The following is a 21072-nucleotide window of genomic DNA, read 5'->3' on the forward strand; positions in this document are numbered from 1 at the left end:
GTACATGTAAAGTCATCTGGTGGACACATTTTTGCAATCTGATGATTGTCTATTAAAACCACTAAAACCGCATAGTCTTTCAGCGTTTTAGCGTTTGTCTTGGAGAGATCGTTACTCTGTAATCCAAAAGGAGTCATCAAAGTTCAGAGCATCTCTGTTGTCACTATTACATCCTCTTCCTTCTGAGGGGTGTAAAACTCCACACGGGCAGTAGATAACACCTAGCCCGCATTCCTGTCACCATGGCAACAGGGGTAGGACATCTGCATATCCTACATATACTTTAAACATGTACCATAATATGTCCATGGCATGTACTGTACATACCCACATTTACCCACTGCTCCACCACAACTTAAAATGTGATATCAAGTTTTTATATAATCTTGGTTTTGTCCATGTTAAACTTTTGTTTTGACTATATCTGAATTGTAAATTAAAGGTGGTATGGACGTTTTTTTTCAGCAAATTTTTATCATATTTCCTCGTGGCGTGGATAAATCATTTGTCCTGCCACGTATCAATCATAAAACGCACCTACCGCTCACCTGCAGCCGCGTCAGGCTCGTCCCCACGTTTCCACGTGCCTAAGCGCATGGATCTATCATAATATAGTTCCCTCAGTGTACGGGGCAAAATGAAGACGGAGAAAGACGGTTCGAGCTGACGCAGAAGTGGACAGAAATCTACGGGAGACGAGAGATGCGATGCGCTCCGTTGTGCTAATAAACAAACACACGTGTGTGTTGTATCAGTCCACACGGGGGAGTGCACATGCGCCAAAAAATCGTCCATACCGCCTTCAAGGCACTCACATTTTTATTTCAATTGAATTGAAACTCTTGTGTCAAAAAGTATCACAAAGATTGCAATGGACATCGCAGTAATAAACAGCCGTATGGCAGCATTAGTTCTCCACAGATCTGTAACCAAACCTTGTGCCGTCACCTACTTGTCTCCATTGAGATGATTAATGCTACCCCAGGGAACATTCCAGACAAAGCATCAACATCTTAATGGAGACAAGAACGTAGCAGACCCTTCACAAGAATAGTTAGCCCCTTTAACATTGCTGAAGCATATTCTGCCTCATAATTAAGTCATAATCGCTCTGTATCGGCTAGAGAAAACATGTGTACACTGCTGCATATCATAGTATTGGGAACCACACATACTGTGTTCTGGCCTTCCCATGGTCTCCACACACCGCGACGTCACGCTTCACTGAGAGAACTCTGGAAGACACTTCAAAACTGTCCTAATAATGACTACAACAGCTCCATTCCCGTTTCACTCCATTTAACTCCAATAGACTCTGGAACCTGGCCGTTATAATGACCCCGATGAGGAATGCTTACCTTCTTTTCAGTGACCCGATAAGTGATTCGGTTCAAATGTTGATTGCTTTGGTTCACCCCCACATGACCCAAATTAAAATCAAACCACAAAAGAAGCGACAAGGACTTATTAGTGACGACGTTTGAGCAGCTACAGTGCGTCGATTTGTTGTTACAGCTGAGGAGGGAGGGATACTCATCCAGGGAACATCTTTTAAAATCTGGTTCAATGGGAAGTCGGCAAATGCTCCCAAACGAGGGTGATTAATGATGGATTTTTGCTCAGAGGAATGTGATTCGTAGTCAATTCAAAATGTCAAGTGAGTTCAGCATTGTCTCATGTCCAGTGAGATTTGTTGCGTTTGGAGAGTTGTAACATTTTGTCCTGGCATGATTTGGTTTCCTTTCGCCAGTTCCAAGCCTCTATAAATGGAGATAAATATGTCATCTGTATCCAGTGTGTCCAATGAGAGGTCAGGGCCAGTCGAAGGCTTAGCTCGTTAGCCACATAGCAGTTATTCTTATATGAGCTTTTCCAGATGCTCAAAATTGCTTGTATTTAGAAGCATTTGGAAAATTGATGTTTGACTTTGCCCTGCACAATATATATGGTAACAACCATTTGTTTCCAGTAGATTTACTTGGATCATTTTAAAGTCCATCCTTCCATTTTCCTGTGCTTTATGGGTCGCTCAGACTTCCCTTTCCACTCACACTTCCTTCTGCTCTTCCGGGGATCCTGAGGTGTTCCCAGGGCAGCTGAAAGACATAGTCCCTATAGTGTGTCCTGGGTCCTCCTCCCTGTTGGACATCACCACCTCAGCTGGCTCCTCTACGCCCATTTTGACACCTCCAGAGTGTGTCCTATGATGCTCTTCAGGACTTAGACCACAGCTATCTGTTCCATAACTCTTCCACCACAACTCAATATTACTCAACATGTTTTCCCGAACCAATTCAGTTGAGAGAAACAAATAAAAAATCATATCTGGTAGGTATTTGAGGGCCTGGGTTTGACCCGAGCATAGCATCACACACCCGGAGCATTATCTACTGGCTCTAGGAAAACTGTGAAAATCAAATAGTTTAAAGGCAGAATGCCAAACCGACCAGGCGACTTTAAAAGAAATGAAATGTGAAAACAGATAACAGCACTCCAGACTGTTCTCTACAGGGTCACAACATTATTTATGCTGGTCATATGACCGGTCGATATGGACCACAATGCATTGCAAGAGTCAGAAAAACAACAGCAGACAGAGACAGTTCTAGAACTGTACACTACATATATGAAATAAACCAGATAGAAGAGCTATTGTAACACACTCTTAACCTGTGATTATAAATAAATCACTCTTAAGAATGTCAGGTGCCACAGGGGGGCGATAGAGCACACTGTTGCTGTGTCCTTGGGCAAGACACTTCACCCACTTTGCTGCCAGTGTCCTGGTGTGTGAAGGAGAATGAGACGGATACATATTTGTCCATGGCTCCAATCTGGGATGTTTACAGTATGTGTATCATGTATTTTTTATTAATGATTTAATAAATAAAAACAGTAATATACAATAAAACCTACAGTGGAAAGTTTCTTACCTCATTGAGATGATTTATATTAGTCTATAAATACATATTATTGTTGTTGTCATGTTTAACTCGCTCAGACCTCAGTGTCACGTGACCCGCGGCAGGAGTAAGAGAGCTGAATGAGACACTGTTAGTGTGGGACTATGTGGTGAATGAGGGGCTCAGGGCGACATTCACACAATCAATAGTGGAGGGTCCGCCATGGAGCGTGGGAGGTCACATGACTTGGAACATGCTAGAGTAGTGGACCCAGAAACGCTACAAGACACTTTAAATGTCACTAATGAGGCAGTTAATTTGGCGGTAGTACAAATGAACACAGAATACTGCTATAACCAGGTCTGTTTTATTGGTCACATGTTACTTAATACTTCGTACAAATCTCAGGTACTTTTTGTACAGAGTGACTGGCCGTATTAAATAAAGAATGTATGAATCTAACACAGTTATGGTTTAGTTTACAGAGCACAGATTATCGTTTTTCTTTGCTTTCTTTATGACAAATCATCCGTAACAAATTTGATGCAGTCAATCACTCTCCATTAACCAGTCTTGGCAAAACTCTCGAGTGGTCTGGTTTGTCCAGTTCTGCAGTGGTTAAGAGTGCACAAATGTGATTGTTACCACTCTCTGACTTCCTCTCTCATTTCACGCTTTGGTCCTAATAAAGCCAACAACAGGCTCATATGTCAAGGATTAGAGCTGGGTTGAAATAATCAATTTCCCGATTTTTAATCGATTCGCATATTAATGACCGATTATCGATTCGTACGTCCAAAGATCGATTTTTTATTTTTATTTTTTTAATAAATTAAAATTATTTTCTACATTTCCCTCAGTGAACTTCAATCTACCTTCAAGAAAGATAATTCAGGACTCCTGGATTCTCTTTCTTGAAGGTGGATTGACCCTTAACCTTTTCATCAGTCTTCCAGCCATCAGTAACTACCAATACTTGTAAGATTTGCTGTTTAATATTGATATAATACTAGTTTTAATATGTTGCTTCTCTACACAGTCATGAAGTGAAGGAAACGGTTCAAATACATTTTTCATTTTTAATAACATTAACCCCCGGATCGAATCGAAATCGGATCGAATCGGAAATCAGATCGAAATCGGAGCGAATCGGATGGGATCTGAGAAATCGGAAAAAAACGATTTTGAAACGTAAAAATCGGAATCGAATCGATTCTTGAAATTTGAATCGAAACCCAGCTCTATCAAGGATTCACTCCATCCGCCCAAAGATACAGCAACAATCTCGAGGCTGAACTGGTGTCTTATTTGGTTTTAATCAGCTCTGCCCGTATGGACACACATACAGTATTAATGTTTCCATAGCTTACATTCCTCCGCTCTACCCTAAGGAGCCCGCTCAGTTTACTGTAACTCCACACTCCGCGTTTTCTTTTCCTCTCAAAGCTCCAGCAATTAATTAAAATGGCACCTTTACGTTGTAATACAAGGAGTTAGTCTGTGAACCCGATGGCTGCAACTGTCTCACTTCATTTGTAAGAGTCATTAAGTAGGCATGGATTTGTATATGACTGTATAAAGTGTACTTTATATTTCAAAAATAATATTCAAGCCTCAAAGTCACATTCATTCACTATATTTCATTTGCAGACTCCACCCCTTTACATGTACTGTATGTTTAAATACAGTGTTTCTCAAGCTGTGGTGCAGGCTTCTGTTCAGTTCTAGTTTTTACTTCATTCAGAGCACTTTTTGTTCTCGTATTTGCTCGTCCTTCGATCATTTCTTGTTTATTCATTAAAACCTGATTCAGCTCTAATTCAGACCTGAAATAGACAGTTTAGATCTGGTTGTACTTGGGAAGCCAAACCTTTTCTTGGTGGTACTACTTTGGTGTAAACATTAAGATTTAGAGAACCACTGGGCCAGACCTTTTATATCTACAACCAATACTCACATGTTCAAGGGCAGATTTCAGTGTTTTGTGTTAAATTGCACTGATTAAAGTGTTTATGTTCACAAAAAGAAGAATTAAAGCATAATAATACAAACTTGATTACGTAATATGAGGGGGTAAATGTGATTATGTTTGGTTTGGCTTTTGCTCTATTGCCCAGCCTTTGGTCTGACTGCAAACTACCTGATTATTTTGTGGACTTGTTTTTCGGTCCTAAACCGAGCACGTTTTAGTCCTGATGTTGGTCCAGTTCTAGTTCTTGTTTAGTCCAGATTTAGTCGGAATCAGTCCTGCTTTTTTTTTATGTGATGAGTGTGAACGCGCCCTTAGAAACCCAATTTATTGACACGCAATCCATTTTATTTTCCCCATGTACCCCAATGCAAACAGTACTATGTTGATGGCTGACGTGTCGGGACTCATGTGTAACCTGGTGTTTGCTTTGTGTCCGCAGATAAATGCTTCTCGACCCCAAGCAGCTCAAAGTGCGTCTCCTCCTCTGTGTCCTCCTCGGAGGCAGAGCCCACTTCCTCTCCCTCCTCCATACTTCCTGTCAGCCAGATGATCGATAAGGTCAAAGGTTACTGCTCTACCCGCTCCGACAACTTCTACAAAAACATCATCCTCTCCGATGGATTCAGCAACAGCACCAAGTTTTGAACGCTCCGTGGACGAGTCGCGTTTTTGAGTGGTTTTTAGTGGCAGAAATACAGTCATGCAGTAGTAGCTTCATAGAGAAAGTAATTTAGCATCACAAATTTGGCAAAAGTAATAAATTAGTTCCACTTTTGATTACTATACCTGGCGTAAATAAACAACCTAAGCAAAGACTTAATTCATGATTCAGGCTTAGTAAGTAAGTGGGAACTGAGCCTGAATCATTCTTAATACACTTGTTTTTTCATTATGAATTAAGTCTTTTTTCATGCTTTATTAAAAAGCACTGGCATTAAGTTTTTAGTTGTTGTTTTTTCCCATTTATTTTGTTCTAAAATATGAGATGCCAACGTAAAGATACTCAAGAGCATGTTTAAAGGGCAATACAGAATGCATCATAGTTGTCCTTTAAGGCGATCCAAAACAGTTATTTATACAGTGTTAACAATTAATCGGTTTCAGTAAAGGCAGTTTTAGAGCAAAGTTGTAGAAGGCATTTAATTGCAGTCAAATCCAAGTGCTTCAATGTTATTGATTATTGAAAAAAAACAACATGACATCATAAGAATCCTGCCTCGATCCTTCTCCTTTTGCCCTAATAGTCATCTAATCACGTTTACAGCCCATTCGCTCTCAGATGGCTTTGTACAATCACCAGTTAGAGTTACACTATTAAAAGTGAAAAAAGTGAAGAAGTGAAATTGCACTTTGATCGTGTGAAGGAGTCATTTTTACTGTACATACATTTGTTACGTCACAAGCTCAGCAGAAATGGGTTAAATGAACAAATCATGAAATATGTTCCTATAGATTGCAATATTATGGATTAAGTTGCACCTATATTTTTGTCACCAAATTAAACTGCAAAAACCAAACATTTACCACCCATTTAGACACGCAATGTAGGTTTAATATTGTCATCAAACCATTTTTCCCCTCTATATCTTTCCAGACTCAGTCGTAAATGTACACAAAAACCTGGCTGCTAAGCTTTGCTTATCTTGCAAATTACACACATTCTGATGGAGATAAGGTTGGGAAAGATTGGACATGACAAGGTTTAAATCCGAGGATCAGTGCTCCGGGTGGTCCCTGTAGAAAAAATGTAAAAGGTGTCCGAGACTTTGAGGGAATGAAATGTGCTGGAGGTAAAGTAGGACAATATACATTACTGTGCAGAAGCAGTACAGGCAGACTGTGGTCACAAAAGAGATGAAACAGATATGGATATTTTATTTGTTTTACAAATATTCTCAACACATTTTGCTTGCAGTAAAATAATAGTTTGGCTTTTGAAAACATTGATATACAAAGTAAAGTAAACTGGAAGCTTCCGCCAACTTCTTTTGAAGGGCACTTTTCTGTTTTTTGCTACTAAACGCTTCAGATAATATTGAACGCTACAGAAATAATGGGAAATATGGATTGTTTCCATAGCAATTAACAATTCAAAACAAGATATACTGTACTACTATTCTAAATTATAAAAAAAATCCTCAAAATTGCACCGATAACAGAAAAAGTCATTTAAATCCATTGATAGAACAGGTCAAAACCAAGCCTCAAACACACGTCTCACATTTATCGAGACCCTTTTCTCTTAAAAGTTCACACCCTCCTAAACCTTTTGCACAGTGCTATATCTCTGACTGTTTTTTGATTACTGTAATGTTTATTCCAAGTATGTATGGAGCCATAGACTTTGTAAATATTGAGAATTCTGTGTTTGCCGTCTGTCTTCTACTGATATGTTATAGGTTGCTTTTGTTCATGCCAGTACGGGGTCTCGGAGGGGTCAAAAATGCTTGCACATATAAACACATTCCTTTGGCCTGCCCCGCTTTGGTCGGCCGCTCACAAAGAGGTCAGAATAAGTCTCGCCAACTGTCACTTTCCTGACCAGAATCCCTCGATTGACGTTGTACATTATGAAACTGTTGCTTCTCGCTGCACAGATGACCAGAGTTATGGAGTTATGGAGTTATGGAGTTATGGAGTTATGAGTGAAGGATTTGAACTGCACAAGGCCCAGAGCAGGTCAAAGTGAAGGCTAATTATGCCGTATTTCTAACAAAAATATATTAATTTGAATTTCAGTAAGCGGGGTCGCCTCTCCAAAGTTGTTAAATGTAACCAGTGTTAATTTTGACTAAACTATAAGTCATAGTTTTCATCAATGTCATATTTCTACTGAGAAAAACAAAATAAAAGGTGTGTGGCTGAAAAAACTGATTTTTTTGTCAACTAAAAGTGTGACCAAAAGTAAATATTAAAGTATTTAAAAGTAGATATTTTTGGACTAAAACTATGTCTTAAAGTAGACATTTTTCAAGTAAAACGAAGACCAAGAGTAAATATTTTTGTCGAATAAAAGTGTGACTTGAAGTAGATATTTTTGCTATGTCCAGATGTGGCACATGTGGAGACGAGATCCAAGTTCCACTTTCCTGAACCAGACCCACGTCCAAGAACACGTCTGGATGAAGCAATGCAATACAATGTATATTTTGGTTGACTAAAGTTAGAACTATTATGTCATCTAAACTAGCATGACATGTACCTGAACTAAAATAGACTTAAAATAAAAATAATGATTTGACTAAATCTTGACAAAAACAAAATAATTTTATTTAAAAAGTAAAAATGTCTTGTCAAAATGAACACACGTCTCCTGCATGTCTCCCTGGAGATACAGTAGATATGTTTAATGCCATTCTCTGGAACATTCCTGATAAAAGAATACCATCTCCATGAACATAATCAGGTGGAGAACCCTCCACCACAAAAGTTTCATAGTGCACCTTTAATTTAATCAGATCAAACTGAACAACCAAAAATGGAACATGTTGCTGTGTTGTTATCGTGTCATATATAATATGTCATCATGAACAAAGTATGAAGTCACCAGTCTTTATGTATAAGCTCTGACAGATCTTTGGGTTCGTCATTGGAAAATCCCTGCATTTTCCAGGCCCTGCTTTTGTCAAACGTAAAGTGAAGATTTTGACTTTATGAGGATATATGATGTCCGCTCTGCTCCTCCCACGGCTTCATCGGACAACAGAGGTTTTATTCATCACATCCTTTATGTTGGAAAATACATCGAGTGCAGCCCTAGAGTAAGCCTATACTTCTGATGTCTTCAGTCTCTCACACACTTGACATTTTGTGATGGCGTAGAATTACATGTACCATTTGATCTAATCGAGCTTTGGACAAACACGCTCTTTGTGAAAGGTCTTTTTGTTGCTCGCATTTGCTGTTAGAACTGGCTTTTATTGTTTCGTATTTCTTCATTCTTAATAAATGTGAAGTCTCCTTGTATCCTCATCGTACTTTAGCGTTTGGAAGTACATTTAGAAAAGGCAGCAGTGCTTTGTTTGCATGAGAAATGTAGTTCCTTGAGTGTTTTAATTCAAGTTAAGTGAACCTAACCAAAAGTTTGATGATTTAAAGGAGCATTATGTAACCTTTCTGGTGAAGAACACCCAATTACACACAATGACATTAAATTATCAATCTTGCATTCGTTAAAATACAAAAATAGGTGTTTTTTGTGAGCGGGGTGGCCTCTCCAAAGAGCTGACCTGTAACTTGACTTGGTGTTGCCGTCTGCTTGTCGCCATGGAGAGAGTTAAATGCTGTGGAACGTTTCGGGCAAAGGAAAACATCTCCATGGAGAGTCGCAGAAGACAGAAAAAGTTACATCGAGCACATTCAAGTTCTTCTGTTATTATTATTTTTTATTGGCTTTCAAACAGTTTTTATGGCGACTCCATCCATCAAAATATGCACATTCTGCCTGTTTACTACTTTGGCTCGCTTTGTGGTTTCTGCTCAACCCACAAAAAACATGCCTCAGTCAGTTGCAGCGAGATAGTCATCTGGCAGCGTCTGTGGCACGAATTTGGCCAGAAAAATCCACGTTCAAATCCAAAGCCAGAGTGCGACGTTCAACCAATAACGCAATAAGACTGAATTAGTCACGCGTGCGCTGGATTTTGCGGTATAGTTTTGTTTCAAGAATTCACCACATAATCATAATGCTTCAAAGTGTAGCAAGCCACCACATAATATCCGTGCACGGTTTTTGAACACTAAAAACACATTTAAAACAAGCAAGTGGACAATCAAGCAAATGCGTAGGACGTTTACTGTATTTATTTTATGAACTGTGCCACAACCACTGTAAATATACCAAAGTAAATCAAGACAATGAAAACAACACTTTAGTTCACTGGACCAAGACCAATAGGACCCTGGACCCTGTCTGCATGTCTTTGTACAGTTCTTAATTTAAACACATCTGCAGTAACTTGTTGAGGATATTATTATATTGTACCTGATGACTGATGTCAGTGGCGTACTGTTGAGGCTATTGTGTAATGTTATTTCATTCATGCACCAAATGTTCGGTGTCTTTGTCCATTTTTCTTTGTGTTGTCTGCGATGTTATTATCTGCAAATTCAACAATAAAAAGGGATTTAAATATTACCAGGAGTCCTTTTCTCTTTTCCTTTTAATGACATTCTGAGACTGCTCTTTTGTTCAAAACATTCAAGATGGCACCTGGGGAAACACATTTGTCCATTTGTGCTCTTAATGTTGTTTAAAAACTAGAAGAAATGCACCGTAAAAGTTATTCCTGTTGTGATGGAGAAGAGGAGATTATGGGGAAGAATCTGTTCTTGACTTTCTGGTGTTAAATTCTAGTTTTTGGACATTAACAATGATCAACATTGTTTTTATGCTTCACGATGGGCTCTGCATTCGATGGTTGATAATTATTATTGATAATAATTATAAGAGTAAAATCAAATTGTGGTTTTGTTGTTTTTCTATTTAATTTGAATTAAAATGTAAAGGTTTTTAAGAGCAGGCCTAAGACCCACCTCTTTATTAGTTTTTTTATTCATATATATTATAATATAATATAATATCTATCTTAATATGTTTTTATCTGTATTATTTATTATATGTATTATTCTATTCACTCATTTTAGGCTCATCATTGTATAATGTATCAGTGTTGTCGCTGGGCTGAGGTTGAAGGATGGCAGTGGGACAAACCGTGCGGGCGCTCGCACGAAGTACTTACATTCTTAAAAAGTGGCACCAGCAAAAAGTACTACGGCGCCGTAGTACTTTAAGATTCCCGTGCGCGCGGCGTGGTGCTTTTCGTTCGCGCTCGCACGGTTATCTTAATACCTGGTGGTATCTTTTGAGGGCGCCTCCCTCAGGGAGGTGTTTCAGGCATGTCCCACCGGGAAGAGGCCCCGGGGAAGACCCAGGACACGCTGGAGAGACTATGTCTCTCGGCTGGCCTGGGAACGCCTCGGGATCCCCCCGGAGGAGTTAGAGGAAGTGTCTGGGGAGAAGGAAGTCTGGGAGTCCCTGCTCAGACTGCTGCCCCCGCGACCCGGCCCCGGATAAAGCGGCAGAAGATGGATGGATGGATGGATGGATGGATGGTATCTTTTGAGCATGGCGGTCACCAGCCGAAGCATGGCGACCCGCCATGCCAAAACCCCTCAGCGAGAACACTGAATATTTATATTCTTGTTGTACTATATTTACTTGGTACATCATTGTGCCAAGAAGCCCCGGATAACTGGACTGAATGATTACAGACCTGTGGCGCTACAGAACCTCCCGCCACAAGAACAGTTTCTTTCCCTCGGTCACTTCTTAACACCGGTCACTTTAACTACAATTGAATCAATCACTGCATTGTTCACTTTCTGCACTACATCTGTAAATTTAACTGTAAATGTTGTGTACATTGTATGCCTATTTACATCCTATAGTACATTTATGTTGTTTTTCTTTAATGCGTGCCCTTTTTGATTTTACATATGTTGTTTTGTTATTGGTCATCGTTGTATGTTGCACCGAATCATCAAGGAAAGTTCTTATGTTTGTGAATGTTTGTGTGAGTTATTTTATTTTATTGAGAAGTGTTTCCTCCGGACTCCGGGAGTGGTGGTCACCTGTGGCTGCTGGGCCCAGGCTCGTCGGCTCAGGTGGAGGTGTGGTGACTCATCTCTTCTCTGGGCCCGGTGTTGGTGTAGACGGCTCCTCTGATGACGCTTCCTCCACTGGTTTATTTGTACTCAGCCTTATGCATTTTAGAGTGAGTGTATGAGTGCGTTCTTGTGTGTGTGTGTGTGTGTGTGTGTGTGTGTGCGTGCGTGCGTGTGTGTGTGTGTGTGACACATTATGACATTATGTGGGTTGTGTTGTCTGGGTCAGGCGGTTGTGGGGAGGTTCAGTGGGATATGGCCATGTGGGAATGTTTTTAATGCACTGTAAAGTGTTACATTCTATGTATAAAAAGCACTATATAAATAAAGTTTGATTGTTTGTTTGTTTGTTTGATTGATTGATTGATTGATTGATTGATTGATTGACTGATTGATCTACCACAAATCTTCCATAGTATTAAACATACATTTATCTCATTGGAGACAAGCAGGTGACGCCACAAGAGGCAAGTCCAGTCACTGTAAGAATGCATTTTTCTCACGGTCATTTTCAGAACACTTGCAATTGAACAAATATAAAAATACAAATAAATAGAAGACAACACAATAACCAATAATATCAATGGAGAAAAGCAGGGGTCACAAGGTTGAGTAAATTATTCTGCTACAAAACTCTCCATTTACAATGTCCCGCCAGGGACGTCCCAGGTTCTCACTTCTCTTCCTTCCCCAAAGCCCAACTTGAGCTGCTTCCAAACCAAATTCAGAGAAATGCATTTGAGTCAAGAGAACATCACGTCAAAGCCAACACAGTCCTGAGTGTGCATGAAATACGCCTCATCTCCTTAACCTCTTCATCACACGACCTGAAACCTACCCACAAGCCCCGGAACAATTGGAGGATGTCTGAGTTTCGTCTTCCAGTTTTTGGCTCATTTCGTGACAGATTTCTCCAATGTCTGTCTCCTGGTTTTTGTGGATTAGCACGCCAACAACACCCTGTTGTGATTGGCCGCTGAAAAGGGTGAGAAGGTGCTGACATGAGACGAAGTCCTCCGTCTGCGATTTGTGGTTAAAGTGTAAGAAAATATGAAAGGGGAATGCTAATTCCTATCACACATTCTTATGGTGCATATCAGATGAAAGCAGTACAAGTTTATTTTTAAAAGCAAAAAGACACTACAGGTAATTTTTTTAACATGTTTTGCTTTTGGTCTGTTTACTTCTCTCAGCATAAAAACAGTGTTGCCCAATCTGCACCTAAACATGTTTTATTATTTCATTTAATCCATTTGCATCCATAGATTTACATGGGACATTGTTGTTTTCTCCAAATGAATTTTTCTCATAAAGATCAGCCACACAAAACTTTACAATCTTGTACATAACAAGTTTTTGACAAATCCTTCAGATTTATTCAAGTTTTAATTACAAAACATAAAGCAAAATTAGAATTTTTCAAGTAATTTTTTGTGTAGAATCTAGCTCAATCAAATACTAAAAAATATATCCAAAATACTATACTATGTATTTTTTATATGTAATGTGTCAACAAAATGAAACAAGAAATTTAAACCTGGCTCTGTCTTTTTTTCAGATTTGGATGTCCCAAATATGTGCAATTTTGGCAATGTTCATAACTCATAAAATGCCCTATTTGTTTCTGAAAACATAAGATGAAACACTTGCTATAATTTTTTGAATTAAACTGCAGTTTCAAATTGATATCCAACATGTTCGTGTTCACCTGCAGAGTCTCGTGTTAAATGCTAACTTATTTCACCAAAAGCTGTGATACTGAATCAGCTGGTTCCACAGGGGAAAATGTGAGTAAAATAGAGCTTGGAGTAGAGCAGCTGCTCCTCAACACCGGGTAACGTCATCACCCTGCTTTGCTTTGAGCTGCAGTATTTTAGCCTTGTGTTTCCTCAGCTCTGCTCAGATTGATCCAGAATCTAAACACACTTTTGTGAATCAGTTCTCATCTTCCTGACCATAATCCTGTTGTTACCGCTGTTGTTTCATATTTCACATCTGTTTAATCTTTCAGAAAGCAGTGAGGCATTATGATCTAAAACAGGAAGCACAACTCTGAGTATCTAGAGCAGTGCAGAGGCCAAGACAACTCAACACTATTTAAGAGATACCGTCAGCCATTTGGTGTTGATAAAAGTCCCTATGATCCTCTTGGATAAGCCAAAAAAGAATAACTTCAATATTTACAGAGACTGACAAGCCAAATTATCTTGGTTTGTATTTCGTAGAGCGCCAAGAAACGAAGAAGAAAGAAGAAGTTAGAAGAAATGATCAACAGAACTCTTACCACTACAAAAACACATCATCTTGGCAGGTTGCAGCAGCACATCAATAACGATACTTCAATTGTCGGTACAGGAACTATACTCCGCCCCACAATCTACCACGAGACTGAGTTGAAGAATCTCAACAAATCAAGGTTAAGTTGTCAAAAAATGTATGGTAAATTCTTGGCTCCGCTATGACTTCCTGAGTTTTTGCACTGTTTTGAGACATCAGTCGCCCATTCTTCACTCCTCATATGGGACCTCACTCTCCTCACTTGGGACCTATAATGAATACACATCACGGTTAAAGTTTGTAGAAATAATATCACGATTTTCTTGATTTTTGTATTTTCTTAAGAAGTAAACAGTTACGTATTCTTCAGTTCACTTCGTTCACAGTTCACTTTGATTGGTTGAATCCAACTGTCATTCACTCAGAGCCTTGTGGGTGGGGAAAAGTGTTTTTTTGAGCTGTCAGCTGCATTAAAAGTATATTTGACTAACACTCGACTCCTTCCTCAGCACCTTTTACTCTGACCTATATTCGATGCCAACGATCCCCTCTTGATGACTGAAAAGGCCAATGACATCCAGACTTTGGTTTAACATATACTTTTGCAAGGTCCTTCTCTGGCATATCATCAGGCCACGATCATTAAAACAACAAAACATTATCGGCATTGTCATGATTGCTAATTTTTAATGTTTTTACTATTAATATAAATGACATTAACCCAGCAGCATGTACACAAGAGAACTAGCAAGAGTTTGAATTGATTTTGTTAACTTACAGATCTTGCGTGTTGTCATTTGCGAGCACGGACCCACATGGATAAAAAATACTGTGTTTAGAGGCTTATATACTTTGGTCTGTCTTATAGTATTTTAGTTCCTTTGGTTCTCAGAGTTCCCCTTTTCTTGTTCTGAGTGGTGGGACTTCACACGCTGAAACTCCCTCCGCGCCTCTGGTTTATGAACAGGTTTACGATGAACGCCCACTGAACCCACTTGACCACATCAGCGCTGCTCCGTCACCTCTGCAGCGCCACAGGAAGCAGACGGAGACTCACACTCGTTTTGTGAGCATGTTCCACCACCGAACCAGAACCGAATATGTAATTGCCAGCTATAACTTCATCTCTACTTTGTTGTGGATTCACTTCTCAGCCAAAACGATGTCCAACTTGTGAGAGCCAGGCAGAGGACAATTCCACACACATCGTCGAGGTTGTTTCCTCAAAATCCTACATTTTTTATCTAAATGTTTTGTGCTGTCAATCGATTTTAAAATGTGTCAGACTTTAATCGCACTTTTGAAATATGCTTAATCACGATTACACCGACTGTATTATCATTATTAGGTTATGTCTTTATTCGTACCCTTGGGTAAATTGGTTTGCAGTGATTAAGAGGCATCAAACATACATGCACACAATAAAAACAGACATAATGAAACAATCAATGAATTAGGTGGAGTGAGCTTGTTTAAGAGGACAATAGCTGCTGGGACGAGCTGTCTCCACATCTTTTGGTCCTGCATTTTGGCACGACCAGTTTCACAGTCTGTTTCAGTTTCCCAATCGAGGACAAAATGGACTCAATGAAAGCGGAATGAAACAAAGGCATGATGTTCCTGCCCACAGCAAAGGTTGTCAGTGTTCTGAGGCAGTGCAGATGCTGCCCACTGCCTCACATTATTTTTAGTCTAGACATAGTATTTTAAGTTGAATCTGTGTGACCATATGTTTCAGGTTAGTGTACTTTACCAAACAACAGGTTTAAGGGGGGTGAAGAGGCGTGGCTTTAAGCAGGATTTGTTTTTATTTTTGAAACGTGGCTTTGGGTCATTTTTGAATGTATCACAAATGGAGTCTTATTTGTCAAATAATCATAACTAAGGGGGGTAGGTAAAAACAGGACTTTTCTGAGCAGTCGAGCTTCAGTTGCAGGACAATTCAGGATAAACTCAAACACACATTCAGCAATCTAATTAAAACGTTGAGGAAACTAATGATGAAGAACGCTAATTTAGTAATACTAATAATCAGACATCAGTTTTGTGCAGTTCCTGATTTGGAGGAGGTTTGAATCTGCTGATCAATTCAATTTGATCTTGCATTATACGTCCCCTTTAATTTTAACTTGTTGTGTAGCCTATAACACTTCTCCAATGGTATATAACTTATCATTTCCGACTAATAGAATTTGTGTGTACCAATGTTCCCCTCCGTCTCACTTGATGTTGTCACGATATTAACATTTCAAACTCGATTGTAATACTAAGGAAAACTCCATTTCTAAATCACAATGACAATAAAACCTCTTCTTTTAACACAAACTAATACTACTTTTTTCAATATTACCATGTGGTCTTTTACAATTTCTGATTAGCTAAGATCTAAACTATTCAGGAAAGTTCAAATTTTGTCTTGTTTATGAGATTTTTTAAGAGTATCCTTTTTTCGATCTTAGTTTTCGCATTATGTTGGTTTTGACCATTTTTTGATGCAATTATTCACTGCGGTCAACACTGCATGACCAGGACATGCCTATGACAGAATGACTCCCTTGTTTACAGAAGCTTGGCTTAGTACAACGATGTGAACTATTACATGTTTTATCCTTGAATATTGTTCTTGTCTGCTCAGGGGAACATGAATATAACTGGGGGCATTTGCAAAACAGCTGGGACTGTTTTATGTAAATATCTAAGGTGAATAGTCATCCAGAAGTCGAACAAAGCCAAAGAATGTACGTCTGTGTAAGTGACAGATGTGATGATGATTGATAGGATTAAAAGGCAAAGTAGCAGGTCTGGTGCAGGAATGTTGACCCGGATGTGCACTGGACACAGAATATCAGAGGGATTAAGGTGAGATTTTGTACTCAGACCATCAGGATAATCAACCTTGAGAAAATACACAACACATCTGACCTGTATCTTCAGATGAAATACAGTAGCTGCAGATCAGTCTTACAGGTCTCATATTGCAAAAAGGCAGTATTTTTAAATGAAACTTTTCTTTGGATGAAGTTGAATAATAGGGAAGTACACTTGACATATCAGTGGTATAAGTGAGTAATTTATGGGAGTCATCAGATTCCATAGGCCTGGGACAGGGCTGGACTGAAGCGGCCCCTCCGCCGTGGCAATCGTGGGTATATAGCAATTATTAAGAGAAATAATAAGAAAGACATGTAAAAAATATAAAAGATACATATTTTAATCTACCAGTTCATATTGTCAATAAGCAATGCTAAACATATTATTTGTGTATATTTAATTCAAATATAACTGAGAGGATTTGGTCCAACAGTACAGTTTAGGGATCATCTCAAAATGAGTTGAAGCTGAAAAGACGTAATATTTTTTGTCTTGGGGGGGGGGTTGAACCTACATCTCGTCTTTTCGTTGCTTTGAAGCTTCAATACACCGTTGTGGCAGTAATTGTTTTGAAATGCTAAAAAACTCTCTCAGCAACGAGCATTAGGCCAACATTAGGCGGCGGGTGCGGCGCGGAGCACGGGGAGTGCGTACGGGGGAGCACGGCGCACCGCGGCGTGCACCGCGGCCCGTGCGCACGGTGCGTTGTGATCACGGCGTGCAGTGACCCGTGCGCGACCCGTGCGTTGTGATCACGGCGCGCAGTGGCCTGTGCGAGGGAGCACCCACCCCGCTCCCCGCGCTGGCCACGGTGCGCCGTGGACCATGTGGATTGAGTAAACAAACATGCGCAACAGGTGACATTATTTGGAGAGTTCATAACTTCTAAATATAAACTTACCAAAGGATGTTCAGGGATGTTCACTAGAGGTGAGCAGGGTCTATCAAGCTACTATCGTTTTATCAACGCGTTAACATTTTATGTGAAGCCAGTCTTTTGTCTTTTGAGGGGGGGAGGGGGTCCAGAGAGAGACGAAAAAAATGACGTCTTTTCAGCTTCAACCCATTTTGAGATGATCCCTTATTGTTCCACAGACATTAATGCTTCAAAAAAGTCAGGCTTTTTTGTATAAGTCAATGCTATTAAATCTTTAAAAATAAGATTAGGCTGAATCTGTTTGACTGTTTACTGCTAAATGTAATGATTTAAGTCAGGTCCATCAGGTCCCCAGTTAGTGCTCCCAGAGTTTGCTTGTTAAAAAACGGCCCTGGAGAGTCACAGCAGTGTGGTCTAACCCTGAAACATCACTCCTCAGACTTGTATCAGGCCGTTTGAACTAATGTTTGTGTAACTTTTGAGGACAGTAGCCTTTGCTCCTTTGCTGAGATCACATCAGAAATACGCGGCGTGCATTTGCTTTAAGTGCTTTTGTTGCGTGAATATGAATGTCTAATAAAAACTGCCATGAAGATTGGACAAAGTAGATTACTTTTCTAGTCTCATCACGGCGATAGCTATAGCTTCAGTCAAGATGTGAGACCGGCTTCAACTCTGGCAATGTTCAAATCTAAGCTAAAAACTGTTTTGTTTAGCTGTGCATATGACTCTTCTCTTTTATGTCTTTTAACTGTTTTGTGGTTTCTGTCATGTCTGTGTAATTTTAATGCATTTTTTCCAGTTGTGAAGCACTTGAATATCCTTATGTGCGAATTGTGCTCTACATAGCAATAAACGTGCCATGCCTATAGACAAATGTGGACATTGCCCACCCAAACTGAAGTCTTTGTTCTGAATACATTGACAGATTTTGGATGATTTCTGCTCTTTTGCTAAATAACTAGAAGCAGATTCACTCACGGCACTCGTAGCAGAGATATATCGAGCAGGAGACAGTTTTGCATAAGCATAAATCAAAGCAAAGCCGCTCCCCGAATGCTTCCTCCTCTCTCTGTTTCCCAGCTCTGCTCCAAACCCGTCCAGGTGTCGCCTCCTCCGTGGTCTTTGAAACAGGGAGGAATCAGGGTTAGGCCAAAGTTCCTCCATGGACCAGGAAGGACAGTCATGAATTTCGATTAATTTTCCCAAGCTGCAAGCTGCATTCTATTTGACCACATGGGAGCGCACACAAGGGAACATTTCAACAACCTATCTTCCAGTTTGACTTAAGGTTTGTCTGCAAGTTATCTCTTTTACTGAAAAAAATGAGCAGAACATAAAAAGTGCATAAACACAGGAAAATGCTCATGGAAACTGGAAAAAACGACTGAAGTTAACATTGAGTAGGAGCAGGTCAGATTTCTATATTATAAAAGCACTATCATATTATTTACCTTTATATAAGGCATCAAAAGGAGTTTTTCCAGATGATTTAAGCCAGTGTAGCCGTAACTGCCCTGGGATAGACTGATGAAACCATGGCCAATCTGAATCTTTCACCACGTCCTCACAAACAGTTCAAAATGGTATTAATTAAAAGTACAAAGTAGCAGGCCAAAAAGTTAGAGTAAAAAGTATTTGTATGCAGTCTTAAAACTACTCTGAGAAGTACAGGTAACTGCGTACTGCCCACCTCTGCTCACTAACCATATCCACACATGGGCATGGCAGGTGAAGTGTGTTGCCCAAGGACACAATGGCAGAATGCATTTGTCTGCCATCCTTTGTGACTATGGCTGAACACTTCTTTTTTTTAGTGTTAAAACCCAAACATGCCCCCCACTTCCCCCTGAACGCTTCGTGTCCAATTAAAGTGTCAGGTAAACTGTGAAAATATCGTGTTTTATTGTTCACTTTCTCCAAACAGACTAATGAGCAGCAGATGGACACGGACTCTCGATGTGTCATCAAAGAGGGCTCTGACATGGCACAAGAAGGATGTATGACTCTTGCTTTTATGATCTTATGGATCTCTAAGATGGGTATGATTCAATGCATGAGGGACATGTTTAAAGCCGATGTGATCCCCAGGGGTTTTCATTTACATCATCTGAAATAACAATGAGCTGGATTCGCATGAGAAGAGCCTGAACTCAACTAAACAAGGGACACACCTCAGTCCAGCCCAGTGGACATAGTTTAAAAGGTTTAAAAGGTTGCTGCTGACATTAATGCATTATTGGATTTCTGATATAATTTGCTTATAAAAAGAACACAAATTCAAATTACAATGTGCAATTTTGTGCTGAAATCTACAAACAAGCCACGTTACAATCATATTATTTCAAATTAAATCTAGAACATTAAACTCCTCTCAAACTTAAGTGTCTCTTTTTTATTACCACAGCTGAGTGACAGAGAATGAAGATACAACTTTATGAAAATGTTGAAAATACATCAACCTTATAAAGAGAATAGCAATTCACCCGCCTGGGCGCCCTCATAATCATAAACATAATCACCCCCTGCTTGTATTAGTTAACATGCTGCCAACTTTGAGAGAAAATAATTTCTAGGCAAAGCAAGTTTATTTGAAGAGCACAATTCAAGGCAATTCAAAGTGCTTCACACAACAGGAAATAAGATTTTTTTTTTTTTTTTTTTAAACCTTCATTTCTAGTCATTCAATTTAACAATTTTGCTGACATGAATTATACATTTTGTCTGTGCTTAGTGATCCGCCAGATGGAAAACTGAATATATTGGACCACACTGGCAGACACTCCAGACACTCTTTCCCATATTGATTTGACGTTGCCAGTGTGACAGGCATCTCTGGGATGGGCACATCGCTTTTAGATTGATTCTTTCCCATGTTTGACTGTCCCTAGATATCTGCCTCTGCACACGTCTGTGCTGAGTGTATGTATCCTTTACGACGACTCTCGTCGACGCCTCCACCTTATGTGTGGCGATTTTGTATCTTTGACGACGGACCCAGTTGTCTCTTCTCAGTCACTCAAAGTTGTATTTTGAGTGATTCATATGTAAGATTGCTCTTCTTTCTGCTTCTTTTCATTCATTATTTGTTTACCTGAAAGTCACTGATAAGCATGTTTGAGGAGTCTTCCTTTTCCTGCATTCAAGGTCTTCTTCTTTTTCTCCACGTTAGGCCGCAGTTATTTTATTACTTGGTTTACGGATTATTAAATGTTTAAATATATTGAACGGGCGGGCGAAATATAAATATAAAGATATAAAGTCAAAAGATAAGAGCCCCCCGCTTTTTATATTTCATTTAAAGCTATTTTGCGTTGACGACGGTACATTATAAAAAAAAATTATAATAATTTATTTTATTTACATTGTAGAAATCAATAATCTATGTGCGGCGGATCCGTAAACCAAGTAATATAACTGTGGCCTAAGTGAGATGTCAAAGCTGCTACCCGACTTCCACCTGACGTCACTGCTGTGGGAGACGGATGACAATCTGCTGATTTGTC

At 39.5% G+C, this 21072-nt stretch overlaps 1 protein-coding gene across 2 annotated transcripts in view; it reads left to right on the forward strand.

Annotated features, from left to right (window-relative positions):
• The window catches only part of adgrg6 (adhesion G protein-coupled receptor G6), a 118220-nt gene extending 108208 nt beyond the window's left edge, over nt 1-10012 (forward strand). For both annotated transcript variants that reach the window (XM_072440600.1, XM_072440609.1), the window contains one exon: nt 5315-10012. In XM_072440600.1, the coding sequence (XP_072296701.1) occupies nt 5315-5520 (206 nt within the window). In that variant the 3' untranslated portion in view covers nt 5521-10012. The remainder of the gene's footprint in view (nt 1-5314) is intronic.
• Nucleotides 10013-21072: the final 11060 nt, after the last annotated feature.

Source organism: Eucyclogobius newberryi, unplaced genomic scaffold (genome assembly GCF_026437365.1).
Source record: "Eucyclogobius newberryi isolate DKJ021-1_F unplaced genomic scaffold, fEucNew1.0.hap1 SCAF_1, whole genome shotgun sequence".
In the NCBI taxonomy this organism is placed as follows: Eukaryota; Metazoa; Chordata; class Actinopteri; order Gobiiformes; family Gobiidae; genus Eucyclogobius; species Eucyclogobius newberryi.